We start from the raw sequence: 16,365 nt of genomic DNA, 5'->3' as shown, positions 1-16,365 counted from the left end.
GACACATCTGGCCGTGTTTCTCAGGAAATGACTGCTTCACTTCACTGCTGTCATCACCCTGCCCCATGTAACTGTGTGTGTGTGCGTGTGTGTGCAGCAGGTCTTCATTAGCTCCGTTGAATGTAATTATGGTTTACAGTCGATCCCATCCACACACTTACAGACAGACAAGTCTGTTTCTCTGTCTCTGTTCTCGGTTTTATTTGCTTTCTTGTGGGTCGCTCCGTTGACAGCGCACGGCCTCTAAACAAGCTGTGATGCAAGCATGGTGTTTGTTTAAATTAATACTGAGTCCGGCAAAGAGAAACATTAAACACATTTGCACATTGAGTGTCAGCGTTAACTCGCATATCGAATGTTTATATCATTATCTACTCAGATCTGTAGTGACTGTATATAAAAGCATACAGTACAGCTTGAAGGCTTACTGTACGTCTGTCTGTTTTTGTCCTATAGCAAAGTAACCGCAAGTGACCCCCATAAAAGAAGATAACATGACAGTATTTTACTATAAAATTGTTTGTGTTCAATTAAAGAGGAAGTCGCATACATTTGGGCATTTGGGATGGCATGAGGGTGATCATATTTTGGACCACAAAACCAGTCTTAAAGGAACACGGCCACATTTTGGGAACTTAGCTTATTCACCGTATCCCCCAGAGTTGAATAAGTCCATACATACCTTTTTTATCTCTGTCGTAATTCTGTCTGACGCACCCCCTGCTAGCTTAGCTTAGCACAAAGAATGGAAGTGAATGGCTCTAGCTAGCATACTGCTCCCAGTAAGTGACAAAATAACGCGAACATTTTCCTATTTATATGTTGTGATTTGTATAGTCACATCGTGTACAAATAACAAGGTCATAAGAGACACAGCCGTCTTTTAACAGTATACATACAGGGAACTATATTCTCAGAAGATGAAGCACTGCTACTTGGGCGGAGTGATTTGCTCGCAGCACCCAAGAAACCAAGTCGCTCGGAGTGACTCCGCTCATGTAGCAGTGCTTCGCCTTCTGAGAATATAGTTCCCATGTATGTATACTGTTAAAAGATGGTTGTGTCTCATATGACATTGTAAGTTGTACACGATGTGACTATACAAATCAAAACATATAAATAGGAAAATGTTGGCATTATTTTATCACTTATTTGGAGCAGTATGCTAGCTGGAGCCATTTACTTCCAGTCTTTGTGCTAAGCTAAGCTAGCGGGGGTTCGTCAGACAGAGTTACAGCACGCACGGAGATGAAAAAGGTATGTTAATGAACTTTCACTTTTGCCAATTTTACTTTCATGTTCTTTCATGTTGTGATAACTTAACAATTTAACAATGTGAACTTAATTGAATCTACTTCATTCAACAAAGAAGTGTGTCTTGTCAGATTTACTTGGAACTTATTTGTTCAGCCAACATAAAATTGTTGCATAAAAGTAACAGATTATTAAAACCAATACAGACTTGCATCTTATTGGCTGAAGATTTTGCAGTGTATTATGGGTAATTGTTGTTCTGGCAGAATTGTTGTACCCTCTTGCAGTAGCACCATTAGATATAGGTACCTGAGTAGTGGCCAAGTATAAGTTAATTAACTTGTTCTGATATATTTTAGAACAATACAAACAAATGGTTTGTAATGCAACATTGTGTTTCAAATATGTTTGTGATATGTTTGATTAACTGTATTAAAAAAAAGAAGGTTTATTTGATAAGTTGTACTGAGCAGCTGCACTTTGATTGATTCTGTTTTGGAGTTTATAAAATGCCATTTTTTCAAATATTTTTGTCATCATTAATTCAATTTTGTATGTACAATTAACTCAAATTTTATTTGTTGGCTCTACTAAGGTTTGTTGAGTTTACTTAAACTTCTTTTGTAAAATGAACTAAATTATTGTTTGTTGAGATTATCTAAACAAATTACGTGGAACCTGTTGACATAATATTTTTAATTAAACCCAATACTCGGTGGACATTGTGCCTTACAGTTAACAACCAGAAAGCATAAAAACTAGTGCTGGACAAAGATTAATCGCGATTAATAGCATAGAAAATAAAAGTGATTTTCCGCATAATATACAAGTGTGTGCTGTGTGTAATTATTATGTTTATATAAATACACACACATTCATGTATTTATTTAAGAAACATTTACCTGTGTATATATATATTTTATATTCTATATTATATAGCTTATACATTTTAAATAAATTGTGTTTATTGCATGTATACATGTATGTGTGTGTGTGTGTGTGTTTATACATAATAATTACAAACAGTAAACACACATATATTATGCAAAAATTTTATTTTATTTTGTATGCTATTAATCGCAATTAATCTTTGCCCAGCCCTAATTAAAACATATCTTGAAATAAGGAAATTAAAAATAAATAAATACAATTATTATTATTATTTTTAGATTTTGCCCCCAGCTTACTTTAGCCACAAGAGGGCAACGTTCACATTAGTTATTCCTTGTTCATTATTATCCCTACTGACAGATCCCATTGTAGCCACATTTAACTCATTCAGTAGCATACTGTTGTGTTTCACCACCTGCTAGCAGCTCTAAAAGTGCAACAATAAAACCTAAAGCAAACATAGTTCAAGATTTGGCAGACAGCTTGTATCCAAAGTGACTTGTGTTGCATTACAAGCTATACATTTTTATCAATATGTGTGTTCCCTGCACTCTCAGAAAAGCTGTCAGGGTACAAAATCTTCTGTAACTTTCAAAAAATACACATTTGTACTAAACTGTGCATATTACCTCCTTTTAGGGACCTCTTAAAGGGTACCGTTCCAGTGCCAGTATTTGCACATTTATTTCTGACAGCATGAGCAGCTAACACAATGCTCTACCAGCTGGGCCACAGGAACACCAATACAGGGTAATTTTACATTTTAGAGATATTAAACAGTTTTTTTAGACACATCTTCACTTCCATTTAATTTCAGGTAGATTTTCTGTAATATTTTCTGTATGGTTTTTTTTGTCTGTAACAGTTGAGGTTTTCCCAAATGATGTTTCTTCTGATATCCTGCTTTGAGACTTCCTCGTAAAGTTTAATATTCTAGTGCGTGGGTGCAAAGATGCTCCAGCAGGGTTTTAAAAAGTTATTTAGTGTTAAGATATGCTTTAATGGATTGCTGGGGATTGCTTTCTTACAGAGCAGGAAATGGACGGAGGTTTTCAGCACTATTAATTCGACCGCACAGTGTTTTGCCAAAGCCTCGAGGCTGGAACACATTTTTTGGGGGTGAAGGCAAAAACGTTTTGTCTGTTTGCTCATTCTGGCTCTCTTTGTCATGGCCTGCTTTGAACCATGGATATAAAACTGTTGAGGCACAGAGCCCTACGCACATAAACACACAGCTCTTCCGTATAAGGCCTGTCTTTGTTTCTTCTTCTCCAGTACTGTTTTCTCAAAGTGCATGAAGCATGGAGGAAAACGCTATGAATAACAGATATTTATTGTACTGAATGTATATATTGCTGCGGATGAGTTTATCTGTGTGTGTGTGTTTGTACAGTATAGGAGGCTCAGATTCCAACCCCTTGCTGCTGAGTTCATCTTTCTCTCTGTAGTGGATGAATGGAGGGAGCAAATAAGGAAGATATAAAGCAACCTGATCCCAACCACCACACGTATCTAACAATAGCTTTTCATTCAAGCACACTGACCCCATTAACACTGCTTATAGGATAAAAACCACATATGTGTGTCTTGTCTAATTTATTATAATATTAATAGGTCGATTTTCGCATTTTACAAAGTGCAGAATTGGTGTAAAAGGGTCATATGTGTTTTACTGAGCTGTGTGTTGAACTCCAGTTGATAGATGAAGGGCATACTGCACCCTTTTACTCAAAAATTAAAAATCGTTCATGCATTTTGGCGGTTATTTACACAACAACAGCATTTTGGGGTCCTGAAAATACAAACTTTTTTGCCAACTACTGGTCTGGCATACATAATACAGCGTCTTTAGTTGCTGATCCATGCGAATTAGGATTGTTTTGACAGCGTTGCCATCTGTATGTCAAACACACAAAAAATAGTTTTTTATGACATTGTTGTCAATGTCTCTTACATGTAGTAGTATAGGTTTAAAAACACACACATTTCCAAACAAAAATGTATGTATATATAGACCGTTTCATCGGGCGCACGTGCGGTGACGCGATTAGCGTCTGGTCTGAACTTTACTTCCGGTTTCTGTTTGTTTAATGGTCTGACTAGTTCCTGAACTCTTAAGCAAATACCTTGTAGAAAATAACAAATATGTTGGGTTCCTATGTAATCTACGTGTTGTTTATTTTGCTTGCTATATAAATAAAGTACTTTAAAAGGACTTTGTTGTTATTTATACTTCGGGGAGTTTACTGGAAGTTACGCGAGGACCACAAAAGCCGCTTGTTTATGTTGTTACTGCTGAAACTGTCTATAAAATTGGGGTTAAAGGAAAACACCATCTTTTTTATATTTTACTATGTTCTTACCTCAACTTAGACGAATTTATACACACCTATCTTTTTTCAACGCGTGCAATTAATTTTTGTACAGCACATCGTGAATGTGTTAGCATTTAGCCTAGCCCCATTCATTCCTTAGGATCCAAACAGGGATGAATTCAGAAGCCACCAAACCCTTCCATGTTTTCCCTATTTAAAGACTGTTACGTGAGTAGTTACACGAGTAAGTGAATAAAACGTGTCTGGTTTTACGCAGATAAAAAATTCGAACTATATTGTATGGCGGAAGAGCAATTCGTTTGCAGCACTTCGACCTTGGCGCCATACAATATAGTTCTGATTTTTATCTGCTTAAAAAATCCACCATACTTACTTGTGTAACTACTCATGTAAGAGTCTTTAAATAGGGAAAACATTGAAGTGTTTGGTGGCTTCTGGGTTCATCCCTGTTTGGATCCTAAGGAATGAATGGGGCTAGGCTAAATGCTAACACATTCACAACGCACTGTACAAAGATTAACTTCGCGCGTTGAAAAAAGTATGGTATGTATTAGGTATGTGTTAATTTGTCTAAGTTGAGGTAACAACGAGGTAAAATATTGAAAAACTGTGGTGTTTTCCTTTAAAGCAACATTAAAGAGTTTTTGCTCTTTGCTCCCCCTACAGGAAGTGTATTGTCCATTACCACTGTCAAAAATAATTTAGCCTACTGCAGCAAAGCTGGCTCTGATTGGATTGTAGGTCTGCTGTAAAGCAAGTTTTTGTAGTTTTCACTCAAACTACAGGACCGCAACCAGACGGTTGAAAACTTCTATAGTGCGGTTTTGACCGATAGAGGGCTGCAAAGCAAATGTGAAAGTGCCGTTCACCCTGTTTCGAGTCGATGAACGACTGAAACTTTTTTGGAAACGTTATTATAAGGTAAAAAACTCTTTGGTGTTGCTTTAATATACTATATTATCTGTGTTGTTAGACGTGTAAGAGATTTCAAATATAAAATTCATACATTAAAGTCCATGTTATTTCAGAGAATTGTTTGTAAACACATTATACCCACCCAACATTGCCCCACCCTTAATAAAATCGCGAGCATCTGTTTGATTTAGGAGATGTCAGCTTTCCGGCCAGTGGGCGTGGTTTCAGCGCCAACAGCAGACACACCCCTACACTGTAAAAACAGAGATGAGTTGTCACAACTTATAAAATGTAGTTGAGAAAAGTCAACTTAAATTTATAAGTTATAACAACTCACCTGTAGTTATAACAACTCATCTGTAGTCAAGATAAATAAGAGTAAGTTGAAATGACTTGTAAATCCAAGTTGATTCAGCAAAAAATTTTAAGGCAGCAAAGTATTTTTTATAGTGTAACATTTGAGAATCCTGCTTATTTTTCCCAGATTTTATTAACATATGTTATTTAATTCTGCGTTTTTAGCATTCATTGGGTGTTAATAACAATATTTTTCTGTTGTGTGACATCTCATATCACTTTACACAGACTTTAGTTCTGCATAAACATACTGCCTTATGTTAAAAAATTTATTCAGGTAAAGCTGTCTGTGACATAATTTTTAGGAGCCCTGTTTATCAGATTCTCTTCTTTCGGCATGTGTGCATGTATGGGTGGGGGGTCATTACGGTGTAGTGTGTCCTCCTACTACACTAAGCTCACTGCATCAACCTGAGACCAGATACAGTTAATTATCCACCAACACACACACACACACACACACACACACGAACTAACCAGACTGACAGAGAAACCTTCCGTTGGCCAGAGAAGAGACAGCTTAGATGAAGCAGAGAGATAAAGAGAGGTAGATCTGAGGCTAGACACCAGTCAAAGACAGATAGTTGGTCCTACTGGATAAAAACACAACATGTGATTGTGGATGGCACCTGGACTACAGAAAGACGCATGAGGAGAAAGGCAGAGGAACCAATGAGAACCTTATCCATCCTCGCCTTCTTTCCGCTTGGTGCTGTGATCTACAGGACCTGCTAGCACACAGGCATCATGCCTGCTGCGCTGAAGTCATCCCTGGATGGGAGCATGACTGACTCAGGGGAGTTGGAGCAGACGGCACCTACCTGCTTCGGAAAGGTCCCACGTGACCTTCTCCGAAACTTTCCTCATACTAAACGTGTGGGTAGCTACCTCGTGGGCAAAATGATCAACAAGGGCTCATTTGCTAAAGTTATGATGGGCATGCACATCAGCACAGGGGAGAAGGTAAGACACGCACAGTTTCTTTCACACAGATGCCTGTCAATCAAAGGAACAGCGTCACACACTCTAAGGGTGTCAGTCATCGGTGTGCTGAAGGGTTGTCATTTATTTTTTATGCTGTCTTGGACTCTCAGTTTTCATAGCGACTTGCTTTTAGCTAATCTCTGATATTTACCACAGTAATAATGCATTTACACAAATTCACACCAACAAACTAAACTATTCATACTTGAGATCCCTTTTAGTATTTATCTATACAATACACATAAACACTGACTACAACTTATTATTAAACAGAAATATGCATTCATACTGTTATAGTAAACATCAGCATGAGTTCATTCACGTTCTGAAGACTTTTGTTTGGTCAGGTGACTATGGACTGTGTGATCTTTTGGCATTTAGTAGTTTTCCAGACGTGGTGTTGCCAGTTTATTTATACACAATAAACTGTTTGTTAATTAGTTGCAGTCTTAACTGCAAACAATTGGTTTGTATCACAGACACAAGTTTAAAATATTGTTGGTAATATTATATGATGGTAATAATTGTTTCAGTGATTTGCTATTAAGGTCTCAAAAATAGAGATAGACTAGAGTTTGCTTGAAATAATTTGAAAACATCTACTTCAGCCTTCATAAGTTACACATCAGTGCGAAATCATCAATTTTTTAAAAGCTCTTTGTTTGATTATAATCACATTATGAAAACGTGTGACAGTGTACCTTTATATTTATACATATAGTCATATTTACAAATACACTGTCCTATTTGATAACTATATACTGTATCTAACATCAGTGTATAAACTATATGTAATAAACTATAGTACCAGGCGTATTATTAGTAAATATAACAAAATCATAAAATAAATAGTTGGAACATAAGGATTTATAATAGAGATGCACTGATATCGGCCAATAATCGGAATCGGTCGCTAAAAGCAATTTTCACCTATCAGCCGACAGTTTAAAAACAACCTATAATCATGGCTGCTTAATCCTGTCAATCAAAAGAGAACAAAAAAAGTAATATATTTGAGCTCTGTGTATAGAAAATGTAAAGAAACATCAATAGATTAATGTTCAATATTAATGGTCATGAATGAATAACAATTAGAAAATGTAATCTGTGCAATGGAGAGAGAGAGAGAGAGAGAGAGATAGTGTGTGTTTTGCTACACCTGTCCTTATTTTCTTACTGTGGTAACTGAAGCTTTCATGGGTCAATAAGTGTGACATGTGTATGTGCGCATTTTAGCAGCTCTTGTACAGATCGCTGTTTTGATCCTGACCGCTCTGTTAACCTGAACAGGTTGATATGGTGACCAGCACACATCACCACCTTAGTTCTACTATTTAAAAATCTCATACACTAATCACCGAAGTTTGGGTATAACTGTGTCAGCCTTAAAGGGATAGTTCACTTTAAAATGAAAATTCTGTCATCATTTACTCATCCCCATGTTGTTCTCAACCAGTATGAATTTTTTTCTGATGAACACAAAAAAAGATATTTTGAGAAATGATGGTAAACACACAGCAGTAAGTGACCATCGACTTCTATAGTAGGAGAAAATATACACATTAAATTCCATCATATTTTTTATTCCTACTATGGAAGTATGGAAGACTGCTGTGTGTTTACCATCATTTCTCAAAATACTTTTTTGTGTTCATCAGAAAAAAAATTCATACTGGTTTAGAACAACATGAGGATGAGTAAATGATGACAGAATTTTCCTTTTAAAGTGAACTATCCCTTTAAAATTAAACTCAATTGTGGCCTGTAAACTAAACATGTCTTATCTTACAAAGATTAACATTCTTTTATTATTTTATAAAATGACAAAAGTTTAGTTCTCTACAAAGTGAAATGGATGTATAATGTACTGAAGACTGAGTATTACTACAGTGCATGTAATAGACTAAATAGTGCACTTAATAAGTTTAAATGTGGTATTAAGGAGATGTAAACACAAATGAAATACTAAGCTCCATGTCTCAGAAATATTCGTACATTTTAAATTAAGAAAATTGAAAAAGCAAAATCTTTGGCTTTCATTCTCATTGCTAATTAAATCACAACTTCTTAAAAATGTAATTTAAGAGAAATACAGATGGACAAAAAATATTTATAATGTTGTGCTATTTCAAATAAAAACACAAATAAGATATTTTGTCTTAATACATTAACTTAACTTCATTCATATTATAATCTCTCAAATATTTTTTAGACAGTAATGAGACTAAACAGAGACTTCCAGTATTGTCACATGTTGCTAAAACTTTTCATCAGAGATATGAATGATGTCAAATGCTACACTCTAAAAAAATGTTGGGTTATTTTCAACCCAGCGTTAGGTCAAAAAGGGATGAGCCCAGCAGCTGGGTTGAAATTTACCCAGATTTTTTTTTATATTTGACCCAACAATATGTTAAAACAACCTAGCATTTTGGGTTGAAACAACCCAGCATGGGTAAAATTACAAACCAGCGGGCTGGGCTCGTCCCTTTTTGACCCAACACTGCATTATCTTGGCAATTTTATGCAAAGTCATTTTAAAACTTGGATCCCATACTCTGTGTCAACCATTTGTGCCCATTTTCACAAAAACTTGTAGATGAAACCTTTAAAGGCCGGGATACACTGCACGATTATTGGCTGTCCCAGACGAAAGATTGCCATCGTTAAACAATTGTCGCGATTTCTGTGATCGTGGCTCTTCATTGGTGGTCCTATGTCGTACAGTGAGAGAGGTTCAAAGATGGACTTTTCCTGGTCTTGCGTCCAAAAATAGCCTACGATAGTTTTCAGACAGTATCAGAAATTCAGCATGATCACCGCACAGTGTGTTTGCTGCTACGATCTGCGTACTGGTATTTGTTTACCACGAACACATGCTGTTGACATTGCGCTAACGTATGATGCAGCCGACGAAGCTTCCGAGTCATCATCGTACAGTATACGCGCATGTTGTACTTGAGTTTACACGATCCATGTTGCACAGTTTGATAAGGTAATGAACTTATAGGAGTGCAAAAATCCTGCAGTGTATTCCGGGCTTAAGACATTTTTGGGCGATTTCCCGGACAGGGCTTTTCCTAGTCCAAAACTAAAATGCATGTTTGAGCTGCTTTAGTTTAAAAACACCTTGTCCTGACCAGTGTTGGGGGTAACTCATTACAAGTAACGTGCTTTACGTAATAATATTACTTTTCTGAAGTAACAAGTAAAGTAACGCATTACTTTATAAATGTAAACATTAATATTTGAGTAACTTTTTTAAAAAAATAACGCAAATTAGTTTTTAATGTAATTATTATTTTTAATCTATTAATGTACTGAATTAAACTGAATGTAGTCACGTAGAATACGCACCTTATGCATGCGCACCTGAGCAGGAAGAGTTTAAGTAAAAAACAGAGATGGCAGGACAGAGCTTGACATTTTTGCGATGGAAATATGCTATTTCTGAATGCAGAACTTCTTAGAAAAAAAACACATGCAAGGCCTGAAAGAGATCAAGCCTCACCCGAGTAGAAAAAGTAACGCAAAAGTAACTTAGAAGTAACATAAGCATTACTTTCCATGAAAAGTAACTAAGTAACTTAATTAGTTACTTTTTGGGGAGTAACTTAATATTGTAATGCATTACTTTTAAAAGTAACTTTCCCGATCACCGGTCCTGACTAATTTTACATATATCGGTCACATTGTTTTTCTCAATATGCACACCTGTAGTATTTTTCGTCCCATAGGGTAGTTTCCTGGACAGGGTTTAGATTAATCCAGGACTAGGCCTCAGTTAGATTTGGACATTTAAGTAGTTTTTACAAACATACTTTCCAAAAAAATACTGGTCTGCTTTGTGATAAAAAACAATGGCTCTGATAAATGATAAGATATGTCACTGCAAGATGTGTTTAAATTAAGGCCACTCAAACATGCATTTTAGTCTTGGACTAGGATGAGCCCTGTCCGAGAAACCGCCCCTTAATGCTCAAATTAAACATAACTTCTCTCTGTTTTGGTCACTATAGGTGGCGATCAAGGTGATAGATAAGAAGAAGGCTCGTCAGGATTCATACGTTTTAAAGAACATGAAGCGCGAACCGAGGATTCACCAGCTGATCAGGCACCCGAACATCGTCTTGCTGTTGGAGACGCTGGAGACTGAGAACTGCTACTACATGGCTATGGAGCTGTGCAGTGGAGGAGATCTGATGGACCGCATCTGTGACCGTAAGAGGCTGGAGGAGAGAGAGGTGCGCAGATACACCCGCCAGATACTGTCTGCAGTGGAACACCTGCACAAACACGGGATAGTTCACAGGTAATGAACAGACCTTCTTACTTCCTTTTTTTACTTCAAGGCCTCCAATTGCCCACAACAATAATTGAAGGCTTCCTGAATAACAAATAAAATATACCAGAAATTTGTGATAGGATTTAAGTTTTAAAAATAAACTGGATTAAAAGTGAAAGAGCAATAGTGTACATTTGATTTCATATGTAGTTCTTTGCTCTGGTTGTAGATCTTTATTAAGGCAGGAGTGGGAATGTCATTAGTTTTTCATGACATCATCAACTGGAGCCACTATGGTTAACACATCATTCACTGACTTCCTTACTAATGGAGTCCCAGGATAAAGTCTCATAATGCAGAAGTCTCTCTCTCACACACTCTCGTCTGAAAGAGCCTTTATTACAGTGTGACACATAGATCAAAAAATGTACATTAACTCACTCCAGTGTTTCCCACAGGATTTTGAGAGACTGTGGTGGTGATGACGTCACCAGCTAATTAGCATATATGTGACGTCATCATGTCGTGTTTGCGTTTGATCTAGTGTTGGCACCTGAAATATGTTTCACTTCTACTCTTTGATCTGTATCTGTATTTGATCTGTATTATATATCAAATTATATTTTAAGCCGAATTAAGCTGTTTTAAATAAAAATGTAAATGGGAATCATGAAAATTCAATTTGTGGGGGCCAGTGTTGATTCTGTGGTGGGCCACCACAAATAAATCAATGTATGGGAAACACTGCACTCATGTACACACACTCTTGGCTGCAGATTCGTCGCAAGAGAGCAAAGGTCCCATCTGTGCCCTGCAGGGATAGTCAACATGTGTAGGGTTCCCATGGTAACAAAGGGTGGGTGTGAGTCTGTGAAGTTCATTGATCAAATCAAATTAAACTATTTTATTGACTAACTCCACCAACTCATCTGGGTGATTCTCACGAAATCCAGATTTAGAAGGTGTCCAGCATAAGAATTTTTTTAAAAGCCCTTGAAGCCGATTTTTTTTGCAAATATAAGATTAAGGTCTGAACTTACCATAACCATTATTTTTAGAGGATTTAAAAACATTTTCTATATAATTATTATTTTTTTGATTATCATTATCAAAAATTATCATTACTGCAACACAATATTAAATTAAATATATGCATTTACAAATTCCTGTTTCGGTAATGAGAACTAAAAAGTTGTCTATGAAAACAAAATTTCAACTTTTATCTCTAGAGGGAAAAATAAGAACTGCTTACATGGTAGCCATCTTGAGTGTCACAGTTAATTATGTCCCTTCCAACATAATTTTTTTGAAAATGTTAGTTCCTTGAGGGCTTAAACAATGGTTGAAAATTGTTGCGGAGGATGAGAAAATTGGTCTTGGACACATTTATATTCCTTATTATTGTCTCTACATTTACCAATATCACCAAATACCACATGTTTCTTTACTGTAAATGTTTATAGTATAACATGCAATGAAGCTTTTTATTCTTTATATCTTTTTATATAAATATTTCCATGTCAAAGAACCCAAACCAGTCATGGACACACTGTGGTAATGAAAATTTTCCCTTTAAATGTGGAAAAAACAACAAAATTGGTTTGTATGATATCATTTGAAATCATGCGCAAAATAGTACATGAAGAGATGTTTGTAACTGTATGCTTCTTATTTTGATACTCTTACTTCGAATTTACTTTTTTTATCAAAATGTTTCATGACACCTCATAAGTCTAATTTCGTGAGAATCACCCACCTACATCCTTGAATTTCGGCTGACCTGTCCGTATAACATGCACACATAGACAAATTATAACCTAAACCAATGCCAGGCTACTAAACAGTGCTCCAGTTTTCTTCTTATATATGCGATGTCTGTTAAAAAACTAATAAAGGCAGATTTACGGTAGTTTTGGAGTAGTAAGCTTCTCTCAGACAGTTTATCTCAATTTAATGCCAAATGCATACATGTAAGTTTAAGGACAATGTGTGTGTGCTTACCAAGGCACACAATGCCGCAAGCTTTGAGCTTTGAGATGGCCATGTCTGTAAAAATGAAAAGAAATGAAAATAACTGTGATATTTTTATAGGCTTCTCATACAATTTCATATTAAATGTGACAAGTCGTCGAAGACAGCGTGTTTATTAGAAAGATGAAATGAGTGTGTATAAAAAAGAGAGAGAAAGTAAAAGTAAAATTTGGCAGTATAACTGGAATCTTTAGGACCACCAAGTTGTGATATCAATGGCAATAACAGTTATAGGTCTGCTTTTTAATACAAATCTTTTTTTTAACATTCATTCATTACATTTTGTGTGCCGCTAGAGGTTTTTGGCTGGTCACATATTCACATTATGTGTGTGGTTTGTGTAACTTTTTAACAACTTTTATCTTTGGTATCTGGTTTAGGGATCTAAAGATTGAGAACTTCCTACTGGACGAGCACAACAACATTAAGATCGTTGGTGAGTGCGTTTTCCCATTTGTCGCTTTTAGCAGTGTGTGTAAGTGAACATTAGTCAGGCTCAGAAAAAGATGAATGTTTTTCATCCAAAGATTCTTACTGTAACACAATAATAGCCACTGAAGAACCTTTTCTGTCTACATGGTTCTGTAAAGCACCTTTAAAGGGACATTCCACTTTTATTGAAAATATACTTATTTTCCAGCTCCCCTAGAGTTAAACACTTGATTTTTATCGTTTTGGAATCAAAATCATTCCGATCTCCGGGTCTGGCGCTAGCACTTTTACCATAGCTTAGCACAATCCATTGAATCTGATTAGAGCATTAGCATCGCGCTAAAAAAATAACCAAAGAGTTTCGATATTTTTTCTATTTATAACTTAAACCTTCTGGAATTACATCGTGTACTAAGACAGACGGAAAATTAAAAGTTGTTTCAATAACAAGTGTCTATTTTCGGGCAGTGTGTAATATCACTACGCCTGCTGCAGCCATGTTACAGCAGCAAAGTCCTTGATTATTACTCCAGAATGAGAGTATAGTTCATAGCCATATCTGCCTAGAAAATTTTCCGTCGGTCTTAGTACACGATGTAACTACAGAAGAGTCAAGTTTTAAATGGGAAAAATATCAAGCTCTTTGGTTATTTTTAGAGCGATGCTAATGGTCTAATCAGATTAAATGGATTGTGCTAAGCTATGCTAAAAGTGCTAGCACCAGACCCGGAAATCAGCTGAATGGATTCCAAAACGGTAAGAATCAAATGTTTAACTCTAGGGGAGCTGAAAAATTTGCATATTTTCAAAAAAGTGGAATGTAACATCTGTTTCGCAAAAGGTATGGCGAAAAAAGGTTTTTCAGATTATAAAAATGTCTAAAAGAAATGGTTTGTTTAAAGAACTTTTGACTTAATTATTAGTTCTTTGTGGAACCAAACAAGGTTCTTCTATGGCATCACTGTGAAGAACCTTTTACGCACCTTTATGTTTAAGAGTGCACAGCAAAAGATGAAAATCGCCATTAGAAAGGGCCACAATAACTGAGTATTGAGTATTTCCACAACGATCTAACTCTAATGTAATCAGTTATTGTGATCCTGTATAGCTCAGTGGTAAAGCATTGCATTAGCAGTGCAAAAGGTCACAGGTTCAAACCCAGGGAACACACAACATACCTTCTTATGCACTGTAAATAACTTTGGATTGAGCATTTGCTAAATGCATAAAGAGATGTTGTTAAAAGTCATTATGGTGGAGTGTTAAGTTAGATAATCTGCTGTTTGTAGTGTCAGGTTAAAAAATGCGAATGTACAATTTGTGTGTAATTAACTTATCTGTTTTTGTGTGTAGACTTTGGTTTGAGTAACACCTATAAGTCAGATTCCCTCTCTTTGGATCTGCTAAACACTCAGTGTGGAAGTCCAGCTTATGCTGCACCCGAGCTATTGGCCCATAGGAAATACGGCCCTAAAGTGGATGTGTGGTCTGTGTGAGTCATATATGTACATTGTTATTTTTTATTCATGAAGTAAATGTTTTGAGGAGGTAACCTCATTTAAATGCAGACCTTTGATTAACATTATGTGTGTGTTTGTTTGTGTGAATATGTTTAGGGGTGTCAGTATGTTTGCCATGTTGACGGGCACATTGCCATTTACTGTAGAGCCCTTCAACATCAAGCAACTTCATCAGAGGATGGTGAATGGAGAAATCAGTGCTATACCATCAGACATCAGCAAAGGTAAAATGTACACACACATTCTGGTTTCCATGTTTTGTGGGGACATTCCATAGACGTAATGCATTTTATACCCTACAAACTGTATATTCTATTCCCCTTACCTACCCCATTCCCTAACCAAACCATCACAGAAACCCTTCTACTACTTCACTTTTTCAATAAACATCATTATGGTTGATTTATAAACTTGTTTCCTCATGGGGACATCAAAATGTCCCCACAAGGTCACAAAAATACTGGTATTCCTATCTTTGTGGGGACAATTGGTCCCCACAACGTGATAATTAGGTACACACACACACACACACACACACACACACACACACACACACACACACACACACACTTAAGAATCTAGGGATTCGCCATCAAAACAAGATAAGAAAGAAAAGGACAACAAGAAACTAGAATGGAAAGGTGTTGAGTGTTTTGACGCATCAGATTGTGAGATCACCTGATCCAGATCATTAATATTTGATCATCATGAATATTAAAAACAGAGGATATTTACCAATCACAAAAACAGCTACTTCATCAACGTGTACAAACACGCTGTGACGTCAAATATCTGCTAGTGGAACAAAACCCGACTGGGTTTCCCTATTTTGTTACATTAGATCATTGTAATCTACACTTTACCTCACATACTGATTCATTATGATCTGTTTTTTCCAACAGCATGTTTTTAAAAGTAGAACAAAAAAGACAAAAAGGCACGATGAAAGTGGGTAACTTTTAACATTTGTGACCCTGCCTGTGAAAACCCAACTAAAGAGGTTTTCTACATAAAGTTGTCTTACATAATGTAAAGAACATTCTGTGAAAATAAAACGTAGAAAACTTATTGACCGAGTAGGTCATGTCAATGATCAGTGGCGGGCGGCGGCCGGTGACTTCTTTTATTGAGGGCGCTCTATGCGAAGTTCGTCACAACATGTATGTAGCCCATCATGTGTGTGGTTCCTTATTTCAAAATATGTGTTCTGCGCTTCGAGAGAACCTGTGTGCATCACGTGTCATGCCAAAATAAGTGCTTGCTGAAGACGCGTCTAAAGGGTTTATGATAAAAGAAACGCTTGTGTTTGCCAGATACTCGCATAATCTCATGCGTAATCAGAGTTTAGTGTTAAGGGAGT

The 16,365-nt window shown here is 36.4% G+C and overlaps 1 protein-coding gene across 4 annotated transcripts in view; it reads left to right on the top strand.

Moving 5' to 3' along the window:
• LOC129430452 (hormonally up-regulated neu tumor-associated kinase homolog A) overlaps window positions 1-16,365 on the top strand; it is a 127,071-nt gene that overhangs the window by 105,475 nt on the left and 5,231 nt on the right. For 3 of the 4 annotated variants that reach the window (XM_073875417.1, XM_073875416.1, XM_055187652.2), the window contains 4 exons: window positions 10,757-11,049; window positions 13,434-13,489; window positions 14,839-14,977; window positions 15,102-15,229. In XM_073875417.1, coding sequence (XP_073731518.1) covers window positions 10,817-11,049; window positions 13,434-13,489; window positions 14,839-14,977; window positions 15,102-15,229 — 556 coding nt within the window. In that variant the 5' untranslated portion in view covers window positions 10,757-10,816. Of the gene's footprint in view, window positions 1-6,287; window positions 6,717-10,756; window positions 11,050-13,433; window positions 13,490-14,838; window positions 14,978-15,101; window positions 15,230-16,365 lie in introns of those variants that run through there. The other variant, XM_073875415.1, reaches the window with a different exon arrangement.

The sequence above is a fragment of the Misgurnus anguillicaudatus genome, chromosome 13 (genome assembly GCF_027580225.2).
Source record: "Misgurnus anguillicaudatus chromosome 13, ASM2758022v2, whole genome shotgun sequence".
Classification (NCBI taxonomy): domain Eukaryota; kingdom Metazoa; phylum Chordata; class Actinopteri; order Cypriniformes; family Cobitidae; genus Misgurnus; species Misgurnus anguillicaudatus.
Note: the sequence above shows the minus strand (reverse complement) of the source record. Positions and strands in the feature narration are given on the sequence as shown.